At 38.8% G+C, this 9,936-nt stretch overlaps 2 protein-coding genes across 4 annotated transcripts; both read right to left on the reverse strand.

Moving 5' to 3' along the window:
- ciarta (circadian associated repressor of transcription a) lies at window positions 1–4,705 on the reverse strand. Of its 2 annotated transcripts, none has more exons than XM_031296018.2 (6): window positions 4,551–4,705; window positions 2,274–2,624; window positions 2,091–2,166; window positions 1,717–1,795; window positions 1,416–1,569; window positions 1–903 (listed from the first exon to the last, which is right to left on the reverse strand). In XM_031296018.2, exons 2-6 carry the CDS (start codon window positions 2,622–2,624, stop codon window positions 535–537), a joined length of 1,029 nt encoding a protein of 342 aa, XP_031151878.1. In that variant the 5' UTR covers window positions 4,551–4,705; the 3' UTR covers window positions 1–534. The 2 variants fall into 2 exon arrangements, with proteins under 2 accessions (XP_031151878.1, XP_031151877.1); XM_031296017.2 differs by having other exon boundaries at window positions 4,441–4,703.
- Window positions 4,706–7,477: 2,772 nt separating this feature from the next.
- On the reverse strand, window positions 7,478–8,694 carry mrps21 (mitochondrial ribosomal protein S21). Of its 2 annotated transcripts, XM_035992796.1 has the most exons (3): window positions 8,513–8,694; window positions 7,794–7,999; window positions 7,478–7,748 (listed from the first exon to the last, which is right to left on the reverse strand). In XM_035992796.1, the coding sequence occupies exons 1-2, from the start codon at window positions 8,593–8,595 to the stop codon at window positions 7,819–7,821; spliced, it is 264 nt and encodes an 87-aa protein (XP_035848689.1). In that variant the 5' UTR covers window positions 8,596–8,694; the 3' UTR covers window positions 7,478–7,748; window positions 7,794–7,818. The 2 variants fall into 2 exon arrangements, with proteins under 2 accessions (XP_035848689.1, XP_031151883.1); XM_031296023.2 differs by having other exon boundaries at window positions 7,478–7,999.
- Between the last annotated feature and the right edge of the window lie 1,242 nt (window positions 8,695–9,936).

The following is a 9,936-nucleotide window of genomic DNA, read 5'->3' on the forward strand; positions in this document are numbered from 1 at the left end:
TTTGCATGAAAAGATTTTTTATTATTATAGACAACTGACTAATGGTTTTAGCTTTAAACTATACCAGCAATGATCATCTGGGTTTCCTCACTTTCATAAAATTGATATCTGTTATTTCTGTTTTTCACCAGTGTTATGAAATTGTATATTGTTACTGTTTGGGCTGTTTCATCATATGAAAAAATGCAAAACAGAGCACATGATTGCTTGAACGCATTACACATATAAAGTATTTCCACATCTTTTTAACTTAGTAAAAGATAAAGTATACAAAAGGTGATACTTTTACAGACAGGGTCCTGGATATAATTGCAATAACTCTGGTGTAATCAAAAATCACACTGGATAGTTAAGGGTTAATGAGTGTCTCTGCATTTCTGCTCCTCCTCCTCTTCTGGTTTTACATGCCTTGCAGCCATCACAGACTGGCTCTGTGCCTAACTTTATACTTATGTAATCAGGTCCGCCCTTTGCCTTTACTTAGACTGGCATGCAGAGGCACCTCCACGTGGTGGCAAGGTGAGCTAAGGCCAGCTAAGGTGAGTCAGTCGTAGTTGTTATGATGTCACTTGAGGACACTGAGCTGTCCTGTGTAGCTGGGATTTCACAAGAGGAGGGCAGAGAAATCGCAGACTGCTTCTGATTCTTATTTTCTCTCTTTAAAAATAACGGCCTGCTTAAAGTGCCAGAGCTGTATGTAAACTCATGTTCAGCTGTACAGCTGCCCTCAACTGTTTCATCCTCTGGAGCTGTCGGTTTTTTAGATGATCCAGGTAGACATGTGGAAACAGTGTCAAGTGGAGTTGCAGCCTGGCAGCTCCAATGTTTTCCATGTTGATAGTGCTTATTCTTGGTCGGGACTTCTCTGGAGTCGTCGTTCTCTGACAAGCTCATTTTTCTCTTCTGGAACGGAAAAGTAAAAAAAAATAAAATAAGGACCATAACAAACCAAGGTCTTAAAAGGAAAACTGCAATTCATTACAACCTGAGTTGAGCTTAGTTCTTTGAGGTTCTAAATAAAAGCCAAGATGTAATGAACCATTCTTTTAAACAGAATCTTGACAGCTATCAAAGACACAAGCCTGGAGAGTGTAAGCTTGCAGACTCATCTGCTGAATATCTTTAAGCCTCTTATAATCATGCTTTAAATAGTTCATTCAAATCTTTTACAGTAATATTGTTTTTGCATTCTCTCTTTTTTATCTTGTTGTACCTTATTTTGCCTGGCTGTATATTATAATGTATTTCAAATGGATGCTTGGTTCGTTAAAACAAATATGCTGTTTTATTAAAAAGATAAAGTTTAGTATTGTTATTGTAACATCTCAGTGTCATGAGGCACATTGTTTAATTAATGCACACCTGTAAAGGCACTGTAATATGGTAACATAGGTAACATCCAATATGAAGCGCACCTTAACTGGCATGTGGAGCTGGTTTTGGCGCCAGTGTGGTCGAACTCTGGGAGTGAAGGTCTTGCTCTGTAAATCCGTGGACTGAAATGCCACCCGAGGGAACCATATTTTGAGCATCATCTCTATCTGCAGCAGGTTTTGGAGGTATTTCTCACTGTAGAAATACAAATGTTAAGAAACAAGCATTAATCACAATGTTGACAGTTGGGTATGGATGACAACATCCCCATTTTCACTCCTGTCATAATAATAATAATAATAATAATAATAATAATAATAATAATACTTTTGTTGGTCTTACCCCATTTCAGGCTTCTGTAGAATTCCAAGAATCCTCTGTAATCTGTCTATTGCAACACTCTGCTGGAAACTGGATAGACCTGCCACAATCAAAATATACAATCCAAATGTCAAGGCAAAAAGGCACTTTAATTACAGGATACACTTAACCTTGTGTAGTCTTCCCGTCAACCTTGAAAAATGTTTTTGATGCCTTTTTTTCAGAGTTTGTTTTTGCTTTTTCCAATATTTTAAATTAAACATTTTCAGCGCTTATTTCTACGTCCCATATTTTCTGATATAAAACAAAAATTGAAAACGGGTCAATGTGACCCGAAGTCAACACAAGAGTTAAACATAAGATCATCAATCATGTTTGATATTGGTCAACCATACCTCTGTTAAACCGCCCAGTCTTTAGTCCACGGAGAAGCTCAAGCAAAGGGCCGATAAACCTCCACAAATCTGCACACTGAGATAATAAGGAGAAAGATTAAGTTTTACTACTACGGCTGCTTTGCTATTTGGGTGACAAAAATACTGAAACAAAGACCTAGGAATCAGTTTAAAGTTGCTCACTTTCTGAGCGAAGGCCAGGTCTCCTGGTGTCGCTGAAGATGAGCCTAACATGGCAGCTCCAGAAAAAGAAGCTGGGTCGAGACGCTTAGTTTCATCAGGGCAGTGTTCAGGCTGGTCGCTCTTAGACATTAAGTGCAGCTGATCTGAATGTGGTGGGAATTTAAGGTAATTTCCAGGGTGTGTGATTCCTTCATCGCCTGAGAGGGACTTTCTTATTCCACTGTCTCCTTCTCCCTCAGAGAAGACGTCTGCTTCATCCTCAGTCTGCTCACTCTCACTGAAGAGAAAGCTTGAGGTGGAGGTTAGCGAGTCATAAGATGGCCATTTGGAAGAACTGCCCAATGAATTCATCTGTGGAGACAGGGAGATAATAATGTCCAAACAGAACCTCGATGAGTACAGCTTTTGGCACTGGGCAAAATCAGTTAGGTTTGCAGTATTACATTATCAGTATACTACATACTAAAGGAAATCTGTTGATGTCTTCCAGCTGCAACAATCAAAGCATTTATAAGAAATTTCCCTCCGTGTGGTGACTATTCTGTTAAACATTTAGAGCAATGTGATACTGGCTAAATGAAAGGTCACTATATTTTTTGTATTATTGCTTTTTAGAAGAAATTGACACATATTCTTCATCATAATAGTACTCATTACTTACAAGTGTGCAAGTTTAAAAATTGTGTAGAGGAGGCTTTAAAGACCAGGAAAACACAGGCTATATCACTGCAAAAATATCTATTCTCATATTGACATTACATCAACCCCTATTACAGAGTAAAGGGTGTATAAACGAGAAGTTATTCATATCGCAGCTCGATATCCAGAAATATAACCCAAACACAATCCTTTTTCATGCAGTACAAATTAGAAATGGTACTTGTTGCCAGAAGCTGTGAGTAATGTCTACAGACTCTACACCAAGTCTCAGCAAGAATATTATAATTGAGATGAGGACAACTATGCAAATCAACTCGTGAGTGAGTGAGTGAGTGAGTGAGTGAGTGTGTGTGTGTGTGTGTGTGTGTGTGTGTATGTGTGTATGTATGTGTGTGTGTGTGTGTGTGTATGTATGTGTGTGTGTGTGTGTGTGTGTGTGTGTGTGTGTGTCTCTCTCTCTCTGCCGGAGCAGCTTCAAACGATAATGTTAAAAACAACAGACAAAGCCAGAAATCTTGGTGTAATTATGGACTCTGACCTGAATTTTGCCCAACCCTACTTATGTTTCAACAGGATTTGGAAAAACTTGTCCATGCTTTTATCTTCAGTAGACTTGACTACTGTAACAGAGTCTTTACAGGTCTCCCTAAAAAAATCAATCAGACAGCTGCAGTTGATTCAAAACGCTGTTGCTCGAGTCCTCACTAAACCAAGAAGGTGAATCACATCACTCCAGTTCTGAAGTCTTTACACTGGCTTCCTGTGCCTCAAAGAATAGATTTCAAAATACTTCTGCTGGTTTATAAATCACTAAATGGTATAGGGCCAAAATACCTTTCGGATATGCTTGTGAACTATGAACCACTCAGACCTCTCAGATCATCTGGGACAGGTTTGCTTGCCATCCCCAGAATCAGAACCAAAAAGGGGAAGCAGCGTTCAGTTTCTATGCTCCACATATCTGGAACAAACTTCCGGAAAACTGTAGGTCGGCACCTACTCTCAGCTCTCATTGTACTGCATTGTGAATTTTATTCCTGTATTGTATCTGTTTTTAATTGTATATTAATTGTTTTTAATTCTGTATTGTTTTTAATTCTGTATTAATTTCTAACTGTGTTTTAATGTTTTATGTAAAGCACTTTGAATTGCACTGCTGCTGAAATGTGCTATATAAATAAAATGCCTTGTGTGTGTGTGTGTGTGTGTGTGTGTGTGTGTGTGTGTGTGTGTGTGTGTGTGTGTGTGTGTGTGTGTGTCGCGTTCGCGCTCAGTGATGTTTAGGTCCACCATTTATGGTGGTTTACCATATATTTGCGAAAAACAGCAAACATGCATACAAGCAGAATGTATCACGGTTTGATCCTTAACTAGTCAGAAAATGTGTATTAGACGTTATGACCCAAAGTGTTTTATCCTATTTAACGTACGGCAATTTATAAGTCGAGTCTGAGAAACAGCCAACTTTCTCTAAAAACAGAAAAAGGTCGGAGGGGACAATTCTTACCTTCTAGCCGGAGCAGGATTGGATTCACAAAAAAAGGTAAAAACAAAACAGCAAGAGAAGGCACGGAACGCTACTTAAACAAGTTGAACAAATTAAAATCTTGAACTAACCTCAACAAAGCTAACGACTATTTTTGGGAGCACACAGCAGTTGCGCCTGTCATCCCGTTTACGCTCGGTACCACCCTGTTTGTTCTATCTCTCCTGCCCGTGCCGTGTTCCGTTTATATTGGTCAGATTTCTAACCTGTTTGAAATGTACACACGAAGCACAACTGGCGCTACACGTGCTGGGTAGGTACAGGGCCGCCATTGGCTGAGGAGAGGTTCGATCGTCGTCATTGGCTCAGACGCTTGGCCAATCAGCAGCAATCACAGCGTCGGTTGGCTGGTAAATGCGTAGATCGCGCCACACTTCTAACGGCAGCACGTGTGGGTGGTGTGGCTGGTGAATGAGAGGAACAGCACGCGGCAACTGGCATGTGCTTAACATTTTGGTATGCAAATAAGGTCACATTTGTCCTGCATTAATAGATACAATACTTGTTTTGGGAAATGACAGCGCAGAACCCACTGCTTTTTCAGTGTGGTTATGTTTTTTGTTTTATGTAAAGTTGTCCTATATTTCTCCTGTAGGAAGAGACAGGCTATAGATATGTGCGCATACAGATACATATGCTGTGTATAAAAGATTGAAGTCGGTATAACTTTAAAACTTGTAATCTGTACGATTTAACAAAACTTAAAGATGTCCCATTAACTAATACAAATTACCACAAAGTCATCATGTTGATAAAATGCACCTGTTAGGCTTAAATGTGATGGGACCAGCAGAAAAGAAAGGCATAAAATAGTTTTTAAAATGAATTCATGGCTGCACTTTTAAGGAATAGTGTGTACCTTCAGCTGAGCCAAATGTGACTTTTTTGTTTGTACTGGAGGAACTCCAGGTTCTTAATTGTTTATGGAATGTGGCATCAAAGGCCTATTGGAGCCAGAGACAGAAAGCTTGTGATGCAGTCTTACATAGTTACATAATACGATTGCTTTATGCTAAAGTGTGAATCACTTACTTCACTGCATGCAAAAATAGGATGCTGTTACCTGCAGGAGGCTGTGGCAACTACTTGATTAGCTGACAAGGCTGTTTACAACCACCTGTTTATGATAATCGTCATAATAATGATGAAGATGATGATAATTAGTATTATTAGTTTAGGGAACAAATAACAGGCACTGGAGGTATGGCAGAGCTCTTGGTATAAAAACAGGCTTGATGCATGATCCTGAAGAATGCATAGGGACATTTAGTTTCAGAATTTCTGTTTGCAAAATTGATAATCACCATGCAAACAGCATTGGCCAATACTACCAGGTGGCATAGAAACCATGCTTACAGTAGTGGCAAATACCAACAGCACTCTATGTAAACACAGAAACAGCTGAGGGCCGGTTCTACCATCGACGTGTCTTCTGCTGTCAGACAGCTTTTGCAGTGGGAAAATGGTTACAAAAAAGTACAAGCAAGTTTGGTTGAAGATATTGCTGCAAATAATATCTGTAAGGAAATAAAATGGATTCTAAGCTGATTGTTATAAAGCATTGCAGCATATGGCACATATATCCCTTTTACCTTTTTTTCACATTTTAGTTAGTCTAAACAGGCTCTTCACACATTCAGAGAACAAGTTAGGAACACTTCTGTCGAGGTCAATAGCTATTGGTATCATATAAATAAGAAATTACAGTATTACAATTAAGCATGAGCAGCTGCCAATATGTTATATTGTTGCATGAGTTAAAGCTTTTGGATATGTATAGGGAGGACAGTGAACTGCTGTAATAAATGGATATTTAAAGAAGTGACATGTTTGCAATTTTTTCCAACCTGTTGTCATTTGCAAGTGGCAGTGTGTTTTGGGTGTGCATGTTGGGTAGGGGCCAACAAAAACATTTGCACATTTCATAGTCACATTATTGCACACTGACTGACAATAGCTGCACAACCTATGCATGTTACACCCTGTAAGTAAAGCAGACTTAACACCTTGCATGCCTCCTTTGCTTATAAAAAACAACTGTTGGATTACAAATGGCACTAATATTAACAGACAGCATGAACAATTACCTGATTGATTTCATATATGAAAAGCTTTTAGTTTTTAAAAGGGTAAAAAAACATTTTCATACATGTATTCATTCAATGTTTCCATCTTTTGAGATATTTGTCTCTGCCATGACAATAGGCTGGAAAGCTTTGAAAGAAAGTTTTGCTGTGGAGCTCACAGCATGGAAAAATTACATTTAAAAAAAAATCACTGACTAACTAATTCACAGAACAGTCAGTTTTTTGCAGGGACTTTGTCAAAAAGTATTTTTCAATGAAAACTGCTCACAGTGAGGTCTGTGGATTATCCATGGTAACCAGAACACTTTTTCTGGAAAGACATTACTGTTGACGTTTTTAACCACTAGAGATAGAAGAGAAAAAAATATTTTTAAAAGTAGATGAACTGACTCTTTAAGCGGTATCAGAGACAACAGTCACTTTCTCTGTGTAATAAATATAGGTAATCTATCATACTGCTCTCTTCAGTCCTTAATGCCATTGACTGAAGCCACAGTACAGGAAATCAACATGACCTGGTAACCTAAAGACAAGTACGCCTGGTGCAACTGTTTAACTTTCCCTGTGTAAGTGGAGTGAGTGCAAGTGCAAACATTAAAGGTCCCTGTGGTGAAAGCTCAGAGCCTGACGGATGCATGTGGCCGATGTGTCTCGCTTATGGGAGTTTGCGGAAGTTGGCCGGCATCATCAGTGGACAAACGTCACACTGTGCAGTAGTGACCTTGAATTAAGAAGAACCCATTCCCACAAAAACACCCCCTGCATTGTTTGAGTGTCCTCCAGCAAATTAGGTCACATCCAACTACTTCCAAAGCTTTTATGTGGGCGAAATATCACTTTATGGTGTATACTAGTAGTAGATACCGATTTTGTTGTTTAAATTTAACTTTGAGAAATACTTGTTCACCAACTTAAGATTTTCAGAACATTTCACACATTTATTAACTTTTTCATTAGCAAGATTGTGTGGGAAGATTCAAAACACAAAATGTCATCAAACAAGAGTTCATTAACCTGCTCATTACAACTAAGAGGGAGTACAAGCACTCCCCAACCATGCCAAATTTTGAAGAGAAAATGGACAAATGTCTAGGCCTACTTCCTTTTACTGTTAAACAATAAAAGCAACTTTATTTCCATAGTCCATTTAGATGTGATAGTGACACTGTGTTGGTCTTGATTGCTCCTTACACTTTACAGGTCCCCGTCTCAACAAATCCATAGATAACGTCTTGTTTCATCACACATTTCATTAGCAGCCGAGCCAGGGATCCTCTTTGTTTGTCCTGGAGATGAAGGCAATTTTTCTGGCCATTTCCGTGTGGTAGATCCGCCTGCAGTTCTCAAAGTTCTTCCGCTGTCGCTCTCGGCAGGGCTTCTCAAAGTAGCGCTTGCGCTTCACTGTTTCAATAACCCCATCCTGAGTCAGGAGCCTGGAGTATGTAGAGAAAACGTGTGAATAGCTGACACTTGGGGTTGCATTCAAGACACTCTTTTCAACAGGTAAATGAAAATAGCAATACAAGTGACATTGGCTAATCACTTACAATAGAAAATAGAAAGTAACAGTAGTGCAGCAGAAACCATTTAGCTAAGGTCTTCATATAATACATTTCATTTCTTATTAATAGTAACCTTTAAAGACAACCAAACACGCAATTAGGTTCTTGCACTTAAAAAAAGTAATAATGATTATGTTGTTTCAGACTTTAAACCCTTTTAATGTATTGTTAACGTTATTTGGTCTACATCTGTATCTAACGAAATCCCTAAAACCATCTAGGCATCATAATTAGCGTTTAGCTACTAGCTATATGTAGGCTAAGCAGCACACCACTGCGCAGCCGCAGCATTGTGACATTGAGCGGAAGGATAACGTTAGCTTGTCGTCCCCTAGATAACAGCAACCTTTGTAATATAATCTATCTTAAAAACATAAGTTTGACCTGTTTAAAGTCTTGTACGCCGCATCAACGTTGCTGTCTTGGACCATCACTGTCCGTGCAATGAAGCGAAGGTGCCTCGACATGATGATACCGGTGCTTGCTTAATCGTCAGCCGGCTGGAAACACGTAACTACTACAAGAGGTTCCGGATACAAGAAACCACATAAATCACCGCTAGGTGACGCTTTATACTCTATTCTCGTGAATGGAAATATTTTTCCAAATATATTTGTTGTAACATGTTCATTTTTCAATACTACTTATAGATGTGGTGTTTGGTTTTTATGATGTCTGCAAATCACATACAATAAATTAATAAAAATATAGGCCTGTACATTTTATGACAGAAAACATACCTTTACATTATTCAAAAATGTATTCTCCTAAACAAATGAATAAATAAATAAGTGAATACCCAGAAAGACAAACAAACATCTAGGTCTTTACAGCACAGGGCGCCCAACAGCAGTTATCATAGATTATATAAAGGGAGATTGCTTTCAGGGGAATCATAGACTAATGAAACTACATGTGTTGTCATAGCAACAGGGACAGCAGCGTCCAGTGTTATCCTTTCATCAGAGCCATAATGATTCTCCTCTACTTCTTCTCATCCCTGAGCTGCTGTTGTCCTCTGTGTGTTCTCAGTCTGAGGTCACCCAGCGGTGAATGCTGGCCTGGCTGGTATGTGCATTCAAAAGTGCTTTTATATTTCCTTTCTTTGTATAAAATTCCTGATGAGGTTATATCCCATGTTACTGTAACTCTATACAGAGTAGGCTACAGTAGCTGCATGGTGCCACAGGGTGGAATGCTTGAGACTGATAACATCATGACTCCTTTTGTTGGGTGAATGCACTGCATCATGTTTCCAAAGGCATCCCTTCTGATCCAGACCTGATGAAATATTCTTGGCAGTGTGTAAGCGCATGCTTGAGAGAAAGAAAGAACAGAAAGTCTATAACCTAAAGAAAATTAAGTTTGCACTGAGAGGCTCTGCCAATAAGTTTTATTGCACATGACATGGGGTGCTATTGTCAAATAGGCCTACATCTCTCTGACAGTAGGCCTACTTGAAGGTTTTTTTTGTTGAAGTTGAACTGATATTGTTACATTCACCATTTTGTCAGATGTGACCAAGCAAGTACTGACAATCTTTATCCTCAGAGTGCCCTTGTTGTATAGACTGTTGTTTGTAATTGGAGATATATCAGTTTATTGCAAACCTAGCTATCCTTTCTAGCTGCCCGAAGCTAATGTGTTGCTAACATAACATGGTTGCCTATAACTGCTAATTTACCGTTTGATTATTAACTGTTATGTAACTCTTTTTACTTTTGTGGATGTACTCATAAGTTTATGAACCCATGCTAAAGTTGACTAAAAAGAGGAATTAAAATCTGACAGATTTTAAGATCTTAATG

Source organism: Sander lucioperca, chromosome 16 (assembly GCF_008315115.2).
Source record: "Sander lucioperca isolate FBNREF2018 chromosome 16, SLUC_FBN_1.2, whole genome shotgun sequence".
Taxonomy (NCBI): domain Eukaryota; kingdom Metazoa; phylum Chordata; class Actinopteri; order Perciformes; family Percidae; genus Sander; species Sander lucioperca.